General features: G+C 31.7%; 1 protein-coding gene across 1 annotated transcript; it reads right to left on the reverse strand.

Annotated features, from left to right (window-relative positions):
* Positions 1-134: 134 nt before the first annotated feature.
* LOC132614998 (plasmodesmata-located protein 6-like) lies at positions 135-6,306 on the reverse strand. The gene is made up of 4 exons (XM_060329553.1): positions 5,590-6,306; positions 4,553-4,762; positions 1,661-1,768; positions 135-600 (listed from the first exon to the last, which is right to left on the reverse strand). Exons 1-4 carry the CDS (start codon positions 6,113-6,115, stop codon positions 590-592), a joined length of 855 nt encoding a protein of 284 aa, XP_060185536.1. The 5' UTR covers positions 6,116-6,306; the 3' UTR covers positions 135-589.
* Between the last annotated feature and the right edge of the window lie 9,523 nt (positions 6,307-15,829).

Raw genomic sequence — 15,829 nt, forward strand, 5'->3', positions numbered from 1 at the left:
GACAATAGAATATCAAGAAATTAAAACCATGAAATGTAATATCACTTTTTATTTTTCTATTTTAAAGGATATCATGGCAAATGAGAAGTAGAGCTGACGTGATTAGCAAGTGCAATGACGAAGAAAAAAAAATATTCTTGAAAAATAGTTAAATGATTTTGAAATAGGAATGAACTTTCCGCATATGACTTTATAATTGAATATAGAATGTTGCTTACATGAAAAGGGGGGGTTTCGCAAATTGCATAATTCACAACAAAAAGTGCACTAACTCCACACTTACCTTTAGCAGAAAGTGAGCCCTTTTACAAAAAGTATAGAGGCCATTTGTACATAATGCACTAGCTACTATTATTGCAAGATGATATCTTCCTTATATCTTGCTACTATGCTCCTGTTTCCTTCAAAAGCACTTCTTAACCAACCTTTTTGAGTCTTGTTTTGAGGATAAGAAGTGGGAGCTAATTTACAAAAGCTAAAGAGCGCACCCCCCCCCCCCCCTACCTAAAAAAAAAAAGTTCAAGTTACCCAAGTGAGAAGCAAGGGAGAAGAAGTTCTATCCACATGGATATGATATGATCTGCCTTATTTATTTACCACCTGAAAATTTCAAAGTAAAGAGGGTCAATTAATATATAAGTTCATCAACTCATTAATTACACCTATGCAAGAGAAGATTAATTTTATCTACTTCTTATGTCCCAACTTATGTACAGATGTTTGACTGTGTGCGTAATTTAAGAAGGAAAGACTTTTAAATTTATAGTCTAAATCAAACTACAAACATCTGTGTGTTTATATATCATCGAATTAAGGTAAAATGACATCTTTTTAGACAGAATATTTGGGTGTAGGGAGTAAAATATTGGATTGACACTGGCTTAAATGAGGTGAAATGAATGGTGATAGTTCATATAACTGACCCAATTAATTTGGGATTGCAGCATAATTGTTGTTGTTGTTGTATTGACTCATTGCCTTATTACAGGGCCGGCTAGAGGGTAAGGCCTCTAAGGCCATTGCTTTAGATTGGGGGCCCCACTTTCTAATTATAGTATGTGTGTATGTTATTTTATTTTAAAAAAAATAATATTAAAAAGTATAGTGTAGAAACTATGAAATATTTAGTCCCTCAATTCCCAAATAATTGGTATATTTCATTTCTCGAGAGTCAATTTGATAAATATTCGAAGCAAAATTCGATTTGATTAATTCAATAAATCAAAAGTTAGATACTCAAAAACTATACGTAAAGTACTGTAAGTTGCAATTTTTCTCATATTAATATGATGAAAAATACATCTTAAAAATATTAATCAAAATGTATACAATTTGACTCTTTAGAAACGAAATATGACAAGTATGTTGGGATGAAACGAGAAGATTTTTTTTTTTAAATTATGATTGATATTAGTGTTAAAAAAACTAAGTAATAGGAGTAACTCATTTATATCTTTACATTATCTCGGACTATAGATCTTTTTGGATCATCTACATTATCAGTGAAATATATGACACAAAATAAATTAAGGCCTCGTATTGCAGTTTGCCTTTAGGCCACTAAGTTTGTTAAACCGCCCCTGCCTTATTGTGGCCGTTAACAAGTGGCATGAAGTATAAAAGTAGATAAGCATGATCAAGATAAAAAGAAGAGACTGACCTTTCTTTTCACAAAGCTTATTTAGAACAGAAAGGAAAACAATGAGGACTGCCACACCAGCTATAAGCCCAATTGTAATTGCAAGTGTCTTTTCAGCATCTTCATCTCCTGCAGTTGTATGGCCAAACTTAGAGAAGTATATGATCTCTATACATAATGAAGAAGATTAATTATATTGTATTTGTACTTCAAATTGTTTGCTAATTAAAAACTACTTAACTAGTTTGTATAACTACATTTTATCAACTTATTACCTATTCAATTTACATTTTTTTATCAACTTCTATTTCAATTCTAGTCGTTCATATAGTTTAATTCATTTCGTTTCGTGCAAACTTCACCCACTCGTATATACTAGAAAAAATGTGATCATGACTCTTATATACTAGAACCTAACTTTTAGATGAGCTGAATTGAACAGTCAAATGAGCTGCGTTATTTAATAAATAAGGGGGTCATTAACCAACCCAAACATAAATTAATTAGACCGATCATATTTTCATAGGCTAATTTGCCACCCACTTTACCTACTCGTATATAATAGGGGAAAAAATGTGACCATATCTCCTATAGAACCAAAACTTGAATCTGTGAGTGGTATGGAATTCGTTCCTTTCCAAGTGAAATTTCCCAATAAATGAAAGAGTGACAAATAAACAAAAAAACAAGTGGAATATTTTGAGAACCACAATGGGATTTTACTAGTGGAAGAGTGACCTCATTTTCTCTTGTCATGACTTATAAGAGCGAACTTCGTGGAAGTTCTTTTGCATATGGAAAATGACAAGTCATGCATGGACTGGCTGAGTATGATGTTTCCTAGAAATAATCAAACGATAAAACTTTTGTAGATTGACGTTGATAAAGTGATTATGCAGTTAAGTTATGTAATGACAACAAGTGTGTCATATAATGATTATCTTTTCGAATGATCTCGAAAACTCAAAATATGATCAAGTGATTATGCAATTGAGTTATCTGTACAAATCATCAAGATTACCTAATAGTACTATCCACAATTAAAAGGTTGACTAAAAGGCGGATAAGAATGAATTTTAAGCCTAATTTAATTCCAAAAATTAGTTTATGAAGTGAAAATCACTCAAATCATATAGACAAAATCACCCATTAATTAAGGACGATACAAGATATTCTAACACTCTCGCACCCAGTTCTCCTAATCGAAGCCTGTACTACATAATATGAGGCTCTAATATTGAGTAAATCAAAAATTAAAATTGATCCAACTCCTATATCATAATAAAAAATCGATTGATTCTAACTCAACCCAATAAGATTGAGGCTCTAATATTGGGTAAATCAAAAATTAAAATTGATCCAACTCCTATATCATAATAAGAAATCAATTGATTCTAACTCAACCCAATAAGATTGTCAAAAAACTATCTAAAAGGACAAAATTATCCATTGAGAACTGATGTTAGAAATTCTAACAAAGGGTTTCTTAGGAAATAAAGCTTTATAAGCAAATTTTCATGAGATGGAAACATTATTTTTTTTATTCTCTTTCATATTGTGGTAATCATCAAGAAAAGGAATATGCCACCTTCAATAAACAATGAGAAGAAAGCTCTTGCAATTATGATGCCTGTTTTGCTCTTCGATTAAAAAAAATGAAGAAGGCAAGAATAGTACAACACATACATTTTCTTCACTTTTGAAAAATTGAAATCTACGTAATAATAATGCAAATAAAGCAAAAAAGGACATACAGGAAAAGACTTCTTTTCCCATCCTAACCTCTATGATTGCTCACATAGCCAAGCTAAAGAAGTAAAGAACCCTCCCTTTCTAGTAACCTACCGTCTACCGTTTTTTCCCCGTTATTACTTAGCATTTCTCCTATCTTGTAAAATAAAATTATATCATTTAATTAGAGTTGGCTTAAATCACCTTACACCTACATCATAACTACCCATCTCAAAAAATAAAGAAAAAGGAAACCGTTATCCATAGGCGGAGCTAGGATCAGGTAAGGAAATTAAATTGAATCCCTATAAAATTAATTTGAATCCCTATAAACATTATACTGCAAATAAGAATAAATAAATTTCTTATTACATATAAACAGTTAAATACATACCCTGAGAATAGATTATATTGTAAGGATAAATGAGTTTTAAAAATTATTTTAGGTCACAGGTTTAAATCCTAGATATGACATTTTAGTATATAGTATTTTTTTTTAATGATCTCCTGATATAAGTTACTATGCAGCATTTGTCCATTCCAATATGTTAATTAAGCAATTATCACCATGTTAACAAAATTTTGTCAAATCCAATCATCAAAACTTAAATCAATTTTATACAATATTTACGTAATCCATCCATCCTCATTTTCAATTACCTATGGACTTAAAATCACAATTTAACAAATTTCTCCTGACCATGCAATGAGAAACCTCCCGTAACTTAAATTTACGGGTTATAGAGCCTGTTTGAATGGACTTATTTTAAGCAGCTTATAAGCTGCAAACAACTTATAAGCTAAAAAAAATAAGTTGGGCTATATGCTGAAAATCCCAACTTATTTTTTTTGGCTTATAAGCTGTTTTCAGCTTATAAGCTAAGTCAAACGGGCTCAATTATTTTTTTGAGCTTATTTTAAGCACAAAATGACTTTAAGCTGACCAGTCAAACACTCAAAAAAACTTAAAACAGTTTATAAGCAACTTATAAGTCAATCCAAACGGGCTCATAATTACCACAGAGAAGAGATGTTGAAAAAATAATAATTAAATAAACTACTTAGTATAATATAATTTCACCACATTTTTACTAATATAATTTCACCACATTTTTACTAACACGAAAAAAATAAAAAGAAAGCCATAAACCATGCACCACTGATTATGGCGGAGCAGCTTACCACTTTTAGAAGTGAATCCACGCTCCGAGAACCGCGCGTAGCACTTTACCAAAAACATATCTCCCCAAGGTGAGGACCCACACTCACTTTTCAACCTTCGGATCGCCTCTGATAAACAATCTTGACACTCGCTCATACTCATATCTTGTGTACACTGCGCTACACCGTGTATTTTCCCTGACCCAACCACTCTAAAATATTGTTCCTCACCTGGTAATAGGGTAAGGAAAATCAGTCCATAAAAGTATGACGTTCAAGTTTGAGCTAACCATTGACCCTATCATTTATGAAGTAATTGCACGGTTTGTCCTTCAAGTGGATTGGTCTTTAATGTTGGTCCTACAAATGGGCTGGTCTTTAATTTTTTCCCTTTAAAATTGAATTTATACCTAGTGAAATATAAATTCTATATATTGAGGACATAACTTGTGTATATTATGATGCGTATATGAAGGATAAAAATTAAAGACTAGGACAAAATAGGAATGAAAGTACAAATGACCCTCATTCATTAGCTCAGCCCAACCCATTTCAGCGCATAAGAAGTTGGACTGATATGTAGACCAAATTGACCGATACGAAAATATTTTTAAAAAGATATTTTTTTATTTAATATGTCATATATATCCATAATAAAGAAAGAAAATATTTTTATTAGGTACTAAGGGCTCGTTTGATATGATGGATAGAGAAAAATAGTCTTGAAATAAAAATTAGTACCGCCTTATCCCATGTTTGATTGGAAAAAAAACTTGGGATAACTAATCTCACTAATCCCAGGATTGGAGTGTTTTTTTATCCTACCTTGAGGGTGGAATACCTAATCCCGGGATTAGTTATCCAGGAATAAGTTGTTTCCAACCAAACGAGCCCTAAAAACTTTGGATAACAGCCAACAAAAAATTATTTTTTTTGGACAGGTTGGGTTATGACACGCTTTTTAGCTCGTTTTTGCCCAAATAACTTTTATACGAGTTAATAGTCAACCCATTTTAATCCGTCCAAATTTAACTCAACCCGCCATTTAACACCATTACCTGATAAATACGTCAAAACACCGTCGTTCCTAGCCAACATATCCGAGTCATCCATAATCGACGGTCCACATTTATGCATGACAATTCCTTTGTCTTCAACGCCAAGAAAAGAAACATTATCGTACTTCACGAAACAACCATCCATCTGCAACGCGCCGCCGTACGAGTCAACGCATATCGTCCCGAGTTGACTCACCGCGGCAGCAATGCATTTCCGGCAGTCGGAACTTCCCAAGTCGCCACGGCATTGGAAAAGCCCGTAAACGATGTCGTTTTGGCCCGAACCCGGCATGGAAATCTTGAAATTGTTGAAACTTGCATAGCCTGCTGAGTTGACTAGGGAAGTAAGTACCGAGTTGACGTTTGACTCGTATACTGTACCAGGATTGTATTTTTGTTGTGAACATCCACCATAGACAAAAGATTGTGTAGATGCATTTGATGGGTACGTGAAAAATAAGAAGACAATAAATAGCATATAAACAAGAAGAACATGAAGAGAAATTTTTTTAATACAAAATTTCATTTTTATTTTTTTTGCTTGTTGTTCTTTGAAGTTATGGCACTAGTGTTTCAATATACTTTTGTATGGAAGGGGGTAGTGTTGCTTGGTGGAGATTTACGTGAGGAAATGGTGAACTCAAGAAGAAGTATATGTGATTAAAGTTAAAGGAGTATGGGATATGGACCATGGAGCTATATATAGGACGACAAGTATAATTAGAGCATGAAAAAGAAGAGAAAAGAGAGAGAGAGAGAAACAATTAGTGGGGAAGACCGAAGACTTAATTTTGTAGTTTCATTTTAAATATTTATTTAGTTATATGACTTAGTTTTGTGGTTTCAATTTAAGTAGTTAGTTATATCACTCTTTTTTACGAGATCAGTAAAAAATAATATAGGTAGAGGCGGATGCAAATTATTGATACCAAATTTATCTGAAAGCAATACTTTTGGATGTGAGATATAAATTACTTATGTGTACAAATTCATAATAAATTAGTAGATATAAATGAATTTAAAGATACAATGTGTTCAATGCTAGAAACCTAAAAGGTTGAATTTATAAAGATTAAATCTCCATGAGTTCACCTCTGAACACGAAATATATGTAAATAAAGCGCGTATGATCTCTATAGTGTCATTTCCCTAATTATATTCAAACAGTCTTTTGGATTTTATCTCCTTCAAAATAGCCAGTGGTTGGCTGTTCTATTGGGATGAGTATAGAAATTTGTATAAAGTTTTAATTTTTACACCATTAATGTAAAAATAATTATTTGCATTATCAAGTTATCCAAAGAATATAGTTAAACCTCTATAAATGTAAAAAATTTAGTCTTATTCATATTCAATCTTAAAAGTAAGACAAGTCATTTACTTTTATCATAATATTATATAAAATAAAAGGAACCAAATAACATAAAAGATTTTTATTCTAATTATATGTATAACTTGAACTCATCTGTATATGTGACTAGTATAATTAAGGCATGGAAAAGAAGACTTAAGGGGAAAGTCTTTGTGTATGGTGTGTTGAGGGGCTATTGTAGCCGTGGATACAGTTTCTATGGAAACAGAAAAATATAATACACAGTACTAGTGTTTTTAATAATATAGAAGTTATAATCTTGTCTTTATACTGTTTGCAAAGGCATTTTCTCATATTGGCTGCTAAGGCTTTTTCTAGTGACTTTCCTTTATATATAGGTGAATGATCTAGAATCATCTTGTTCCCTGACATTTAATTGTAGTAGAAAAAAAAAAAGGATTCTGAAAGAAGTTTGAAAGAATTATAGCCTGTTTGGCCAAATTTATTTTCCCCCGAAAAGTACTTATTTTTTTAATAAGTGCTTCTTTAAAAAAAAGTGAGGTGTTTGGCTAAGCTTTTGGGAGAAAATAAGTACTTTTGGGGAGTAGCAGAAGCAGTTTTTCAGAAGCTAAGAAAAACAGCTTTTACTCAAAAACACTTTGTATGAAAAGTACTTTTGAGAAAAATACAAATAGAAGCACTTTATAAAAATTTGGTCAAACACTAATGACTGCTCAAAAGTGTTTTTTAATTAATTGGCCAAACACAAACTGTTTTTCGCTAAAAGTGTTTTTTTGAAAAGTACTTTTTAAAATAAGCTGATTTTAGAAGCTTGGCCAAACAGGCTATTAATTTAGTATAAAAGAATTTAAGTTAGTATATGCTTATAATGTGAAGATTTTTTTTTTATGGCAAGGGAACCCGCAGCTGCTACGTTTTGGTTGGGTGCGCGTAGGAAATTTTATTTTTTCTTTATGACAAGGAAACCCGTAGTCGCTACTATTCGGGTAGAGGGTAAACTCTGCTCCTGTACAATATCCCGCAAACCACACAGGAAAGATAACCCGCATTAGGCAAGCCCCGCGCAACGGGCTCGATCCAGAAGGCAAATTCCCTGCTGTTGTAGGCAGGGAATTTTGAACCTGAGAGCTTCACTATGAAAGTCTCATGTTCAACCAACTGAACACCCTCGCGGGTTAAAGTAATTTTATATTATTAATATAATTTAACCTATAATAGTATATGAATTACTCTCTCCACTGCCCTAATTACAGTGCCGGCTGAAGGGCAAGGCGGCCAAAGCAATGGCTTTAGGCTCCAAAATTTGGGGGGTCCATTTTTACTAATAATATGTTTATGATTTTTTTTATTTTTATAAATAAGTATTTTAAAGTAAAAAATATAATTCTAACTGAAAAAAGGAAAGAAAAACTAATATCTATTACTAATGTTTATCATTGAGAGTGTATAAAAATATTCTTGATTTTCTATTTAGAGGGAATAAATACGGATCGCTAGATGTTGAGAATATGAAAATATTTCCTTAACCTTGAAAGTTCCTTGGAACCTCAAGGTGAATTTTGAACCCTCTAAACAACGAAGCCAACCTCTAGTCTAGTTCTTATGTACATGGGATTAAAAATCTATATATGTACAAAAAAAGAAAAAATACCTTATATAACAGTGTAATTTTTGCTGAGTAGGTTGGGGTGAACATTCTCCCGCCTTCCAGATCCGCCTCTGAGCATAACAGTCACTATGATTCTTTTCCAGTTGCCTATATTCCTTATGGAATAATGTCCTGTAACAATTGCCGGGAAGAAATTTCCTAAAGTAAAGCTGATAAAATCTTACATAGGGTCAACAAAGTATTATGAGCACACACTTTGCATCGGTTAGAAAAATAGACTTCATAATAAAACTATATACGTATTTAAAAGAAAAGTTAGGGCCTCTCATCAAGACTTGGCTTTAGGCCACCCAAGCACGTTGAGCCGGCCTGCCTAATTGTTGTACGATATAATGATAATTCACTAATTAATTCAAATGCTCGTCATTAAAAAAAAAAAAAGATTATTTCTACTCCTTGGAAACTTCCGTCCAACTCCTAATGTTAGAAGGTGTGCCAATTTACTTGGTGCACTATTGAATCCGGTCTTACATAGACTGAATGATATTATAATTTTTCCGAGAAATCGATAGAATTTCTGCTGCTTAGTTTTTATTTGGGCTCTTGTCGTCAAATGAAATGTAAATAACTCCTTTTTTTTTTGTTTAAGCAAAGGGGGCACGCTTAAAACAATGGTCTTCTCCGTATTAAACTCAATTCACTTATAGCCGTTATTTTTTTAATTTTCTGTTAAGGTATATCCAGCTGCGATTCCAAAATTTCTTATAGTATCATTCAGTCTATGTAAAACTGGATTCAATAGTGCACCAATTAAATTTGCACACCTTCTAATATTTTGTCTAGGGAACATATCAGTTATTCCCTCCGTTTCCGAAATTTCCTTTTATTGGATTATCCCTTGGAAAAATAGGTAGGTATGTATAGGCTATAGGAGCTTTGGTGCTGAACAATTAGGTGAAGTGTCGTTTGACAAGTAGGTTTAATTTCCTAGTAAAGCTTAATTAATTACCACGTTAGATAAGTTGTGATAATGCTAACTACGACTAAGACTACTTTAAAGGAGAGAGTACCATAAATAATTTTGGTAATCACCTTTTCTACAATTATTTTACTAATTTTTTGTCTAACTACAGGTGATATACATTTTTTTGACGGTCAGTGGAGAATATGATCATCAAAAACTATTTTCGATAGACTTTTGTCAGAAATTTGATACCGAGAAGAATGGCCGCGGAAAAAGCACCTACGTGATGCTAATAGTAATTTTTTCGGAAACGAGTCAGATTTTCCCTTGTACTCTCACAAATAAATTATATTTGCCATTCGTTATACTTTTTCAATATATTTGTCCTTGCCATTCAACTTTAGTGCAATATTTGTCATTGTACTCTAAAAAATAGTCATATTCACCCCTACTACGTTAAATCCCTATTTCACACTTTAATTTCCGCTCTCATAATATTTAAAAAGAAAAGACTATAATAGGAGAAAATGTGATGAAGCTGAGGTAATTCTTCTGTCGTAAAGAAAGAAGTTCTTTCGTTAAGAAAATATGATATATTTTGAAATTTGAATTTTTTTTAACTTGAACTTTTTATTTATCCTTAATGATAAATCTTTGTAGTCAAACAAATGTTATTACATATTTATTATATAACTTTTAAAATTGAATTTTTATAAGCGTGCGAATACTAGTTATGGCATATTAAAAATTACAAGTTTTATTTTCTTAAATTCTATAACTAATAAAACTAGGCATACAAATCGAAACAGATGAATATACTATTTTTCAGTAACAGGGAGATTGTAGTAAACTAATTGTAAGTTTGACCCAATTCAAGATTTAGAGTGGAAACTAATTAAACATGGAAGGGGAAAAAGAGTAGCGCTTTGGGTATATCGACTACTTTTAGACACTATCTTCAAAAAGAAGTAAAAGAAAAAAGAACTGTGCTTTTCATCAGAACTGTTTTTTAGCACGTTTGGTCGTTAACTAACAACTCTTTACTACTTTAATTTTGAGCCTCAAAAAGTCAAAGAACGCCTCAAAAAGTCAAAGTTCTTCTTGAAGTTTTAATTAAATCATTCATTGTTGCTTTCTTCTATTAATTGTTGTTCTTCTTCTCCTTCTTCTTTTCTCTTCAACATCCAGCTTTATGTTTTTTAATATCTGTTAAAAATAATAATAGACCCCTAGGGTATTGAAAAATGACCACCGAGTGCATAATTCTAAGATAATAAGAATTCAATTTTTGTACACCTTCAAATCAATTTGTTTCTTTTCAAATAAATACCGTACGTATAGAAATAATATTTTGTGTCAGAGTTCTCGTGCGAAGATACATACATACAGTTTGATTATTTGTATTAAATAAATGAAAGCATGATTTTCAAAAGGAATATAAAAACTAACAAGTAGTAGTCAACAAGGACCAAGGGAATAGAAAAACAAGTACTAGTACTCAACAAATTTGCTTTTTGAGCAGGATTATTTTTTGTTTAGCTAAATGATCACCAAATTAGGTAGTTTGGGCATAATAGTTCTTTCCTTCGAAGTCTTTATGTTAAACGTATTCTGGTGAATCCAGATCGTTCAGTCAACATTATCCATAAAAGCATCGTTGAAGAAATGGGACTTGTATGTAATGCATTGGCGGAGCCAGAAATTTTGGTAAGGTTGTTCAAATGTTGATGAGTATATAATTTTTTTTCCGATGAATGAGTGCAACGAAATTTTTTACATCATCACTGCACACCGGCCTAAAAATTTAAGGTCCATTTGATTTTGCAAGTTATTCTTCATAAATTTCATTGCTAGAAAACTCAAGCTTTAAACTAAATGCAAGTCGTAACTAAAATACAAATAAGTTTAGTCAGAACATGGAAGGAAATAAGTGCAAATACAAATCAACCAAGTAACTTCAGACATTATTTGTATGTTTTCTTTTAAAGAAAGAAGATGACTAGCGTTTGACGCAAGCTTTAAACCTTGACTTTTAGATAAAATTGAATACTCTTTACCTCGAAGCTATCTATCTCAATTATTTTAAGGGTGTTCAAAATTTAATTTATATCCAGTTAACTATAATATCTAATCCATATATTAGTACCATTTTCCAGCCAAAGGTGTGCAGGTGACCACCCTTGGCCATGAGTAGCTCCGCCACTGATGTAATTCCATGTCCTTGGTCGGATTCAACGAGACAAGAACTTCTAGCTTGACGAGATTGTCCTCCCTACCCACGAAACAGCAGAGGCTGAGCCAGGACTTGAAGCTTGTGGGTTCAGAATTCTAATTCGTTTAAGTTATTGCGTTCTAAAGTAACAATTTATACATATTCAATGAATTTTTCAAGACAAATACAAGGTTTGAATCAAAATTACTGGGTTCGGCCGAACCCACAAATGGTATGCTGGCTCCGCCCCTGTGAAACAGGAATGAACCTTTCATAACATCATATCAGGTACTCCCTCGGTTCACTTTTACTTGTCCAGTATGGATTTTGCACACCCCTTAAGAAATAATAAATGAAGTGTATAATTTACCATGGTATCCATATTAATTGGTAAATATTTTAAATGAATTTGAAAAATGATTTGGAATGAGTGATTAATACTATTGGTAAAACAGAAAAAAGAAAATTATTTTCTCTTGATATGCTAAAAGTGACAAGTAAAAGTAAAAATGTATTTTTCAAACACTGGACAAGTAAAAGCGAACGAAAGGAGTATTAATAGTATTTCCATAAAGGACCATAAATTGATTTCAAAGACTAGTAAAAGGGAGCGGTAAATTTAGGGTTGTACATAGAGGGCCAAGGGGTAGGGACCTTAGGAAGAATAGGACATTCGAGACTTAAAATTGATGGTACGTATTATTGAAATCTTTCACATAACCTATATATATATATATATATATATATATATATATATATATATATATATATATATATGTTTTATTCATGCACTTCACATTATCCCCTTACTTAACAACAAAAATTTATTTTCCAAAATGACAATTTTTGGTCCCGACTTTCCTAATTTGAATGGCATCCTTAAATGACTGACTTTTATTTCTTAATTATGCTTGAGGTATATCGTGTAGTCTAGTTGAAACTAAAAAATTATTCGAAAAATGCTTATCAATTGTGCAGTAATTAGTTGACACTTAACTTTCACATAAGATAATGATAAGGACCTTAAACAAAAACAAAAAAAGGTGTTCAATCTATTTCCACCCTGCCTTATTAGTCAGTTCTTGGTAGCTATGCTATTTTCAAAAATTTCCTCTTTTAAGGAGTCATTTGGACATGATCTGAAATCATGAGATAAAATAATGATGATTTGAAATTGAAATTTTGTTTGGACATGCAATTTGGATTTCTTAAGTTGTATTTTTTCTTATAGATATAAAAACCCCACAAATTGTGAAAACCATTAAAACTTTCTCAATTCTTATACAATCTTACCAAATGAGTAAGTCATAGTTATAACAAAATTAATACGCTAATAGAAGGACTTTCTAAAAAATATAACATCAATTAATCAAACTTTAATTCAATAAAATGAAAAATTGAGTATGAATTGTAGTGTAACTACTCTTTAATATAATCCTCCCACATGGTTGGTAAGATTAAATTTGTTATAAATATACTATCAGCCTGTAGATCTTTTAATATTTGATATAAATGGTTGGTATATACCAGCTTATGGATCTATTTTACAAAATATAAACTTATGGCTAAACGTTTACATTTAAAAAAATTGAAATCATGATTTGGAATCCCAAATCATGTCTTTTTGGATGATTTGAAATTTCATCTCATAAGATGAAATCGCATGTCTAAACGCCTACTAAGTTAGTTGCTGACTTGATAGAATTTGTTTTTTTAAAAGAAAAAATTTCCCTATTCTTGGCAACCCTACTTTTACAAAAGAGAAAAAGGATAAAGAAATGACCTGATTATGAAAAACTATTTACACTGACAATATATATTCCCTAAACTCATAAATTATTATATTAGGCCTTCCAGTTTAGACGATCACTAGACAAAAATAGCCGTTTCTGGAGTACTTTCAATTTGACTTATTCATATCTGTCATTATTCCAAAGAAATTAATCCTAGATACTATTTATGACATATGAATATATACATATCAACCATACCATTATAATTAGAATTAACACGAGAGACGCCTTTACAATTTTTAATAATATACTCCATTCGTTTACTTTACTTATCCATTATTAGCTTTGTACTCTTCTTAAAAATTAATAAATAAATATATATTTTACACACACATATTAATTGGTGTATAGTCTAATAAATTTAAATAATTTGGAAATGAGTAATTAATATTAAAGATAAAACAAGAAGGAAAAAAAATGAGCTTGTCTTTGTTCTGATATCCTATATTAGATAAGTAAAATGAAAATTTATTTTTTGTTATAAAATAATATTAAAAGTACACGACACAAGAGATATAACCAAAGAAGTTGGGAGAGAGAGAGAGAGAGAGATTTTATTGTCTCTTCAATTCATCAAATGGACCTCCTATTTATAGGAGGAAAATGGTAGCCAAAAACATGATAATAGCTTGAAATGTAATGAACTTGGTGGCCAAGTAATTTCCTTGGTGACCAAGTATTCATGGTTTTCAAGTATATTAAATGAATATCCATCACTAATATTTACAACACTCCCCCTTGGATGTCCATTAATAGATGATGTGCCTCGTTAAAACCTTATTAGGAAAAACCCTGTGGGAAAAAGTCCTAATGAAGGAAAAAGAATACACATATCTAGTAACACGCTTTGAGAGCTGTCTCATTAAAAACCTTACCAAGAAAACTCAATGGGACAAAACTTTGGTTAAGGGAAAAAGAGTACAGCACGTATTTCACTCCCTCTGACGAAGACCAAAATTCAGATGTCGGAGTCTTCGCATTCCAATCTTGAATATCATCTTCTTAAGAGTTGATGTTGGCAAAGATTTAGTGAACAAATCTACAGGATTGTCACTTGAACGGATTTGTTGCACATTAATATCACCATTCTTGAAGATAATATACTCCAATCTTGTATACCAACTTATCATATCTTGAGGTTGGCAGAGGATTTGTGATCAGATCTGTCAAATGATCATTTGACGAACTGGTTGATGATTTGCATCTTCATTCCTTAGATAGAGTTGCATCATCACCATATAGTATTGTTACAGTCACGCTAAGTACATTCTTGACTTACTTTGATAAACTATCTGATGTTATTATTCTATGGTTTGACCGTCATGTATAATAACATGGTTTGACAGTAATCTTTCATGAAAAGAGATAACATATTTGGATCGAACTCTTATGTCTATCAGATGAATGCCCTGTATATCCAAAACACTTGACAATATTTGTTAGGATAAACACATTCATGCCATAATTTCATTAGTAGTATGCAATTGATCTTATTTCAATATCTCCATATTATATCATGCTCGTAGTTATAGCAAGATATATAAGTGCATCAATTGCATAAAGATATGGTACTTCAGGACCAATTTAATTTTCTTATTTCAACAGATAATGTACTGCTTTTAAAAACTCTTCAAGAGCTCCAATGATATTCAAGCCATCATCAACTTTGCATAATAATATGAAAGGTTCCGATTATCATAAAGAGACAAGGATAAACAGGACCATTTTTGTTCCCTTCGTCAATGAATATTTACATTAAGGCGATTTCAGTACATCAACCTTGATTCATTTAATCCATTTAAGGATTATAAACCAGGTTCCCAAGAATTTGTATATGCTTCAGGCATTTTGAATCCTTCAGAAATTTTCATATAAATTTTGTCAGGTAAGCCATATAGGCTGTGACAACTTCCATCATTATAAATTATGACATCTTCTAATGTCTGGACTACAGGTCCAATCGCTTACCAAGATGCATCATTTCACTTGCTAATTATTTCTACGTCAACATGCTTTAAGAAATGTAGAATTCTGATCCTCACAACCTTATACTATATTGCGAGCTATATAGTATCAAAGATATCGTCGACGATATATCATTTGTATCGGTTCGCAATTTGACATAACTTACTGAAATCTCATCACTTCATTATTTTTAGGTACCTGAACCTTTCATAAGGTTTATGAAGTGATATGTCATAGCTCTTCAAGAGCACATTGCTTCCTTATTATGATCATTTGCTCCTCCCTTTTTCAAGGATTATTATATTTGAAACTGATTGGTCTATCATGCTCTATGCATGTTGTAGACTCTGTCCTTCAGGGAGTT

The sequence above is a fragment of the Lycium barbarum genome, chromosome 10, assembly GCF_019175385.1.
Source record: "Lycium barbarum isolate Lr01 chromosome 10, ASM1917538v2, whole genome shotgun sequence".
Lineage (NCBI taxonomy): Eukaryota > Viridiplantae > Streptophyta > Magnoliopsida > Solanales > Solanaceae > Lycium > Lycium barbarum.

Coding starts and splice junctions, on each gene's coding strand:
- LOC132614998 (XM_060329553.1), bottom strand. CDS start 6,115: ATGAAATTTTGTATTAAAAAAATTTCTCTTCATGTTCTTCTTGTTTAT. Junction 4,763..5,589: donor TGTTTTGACGTATTTATCAG/GTAATGGTGTTA, acceptor CCCTATTACCAG/GTGAGGAACAATATTTTAGA. Junction 1,769..4,552: donor TGGATTCACTTCTAAAAGTG/GTAAGCTGCTCC, acceptor ATACAACTGCAG/GAGATGAAGATGCTGAAAAG.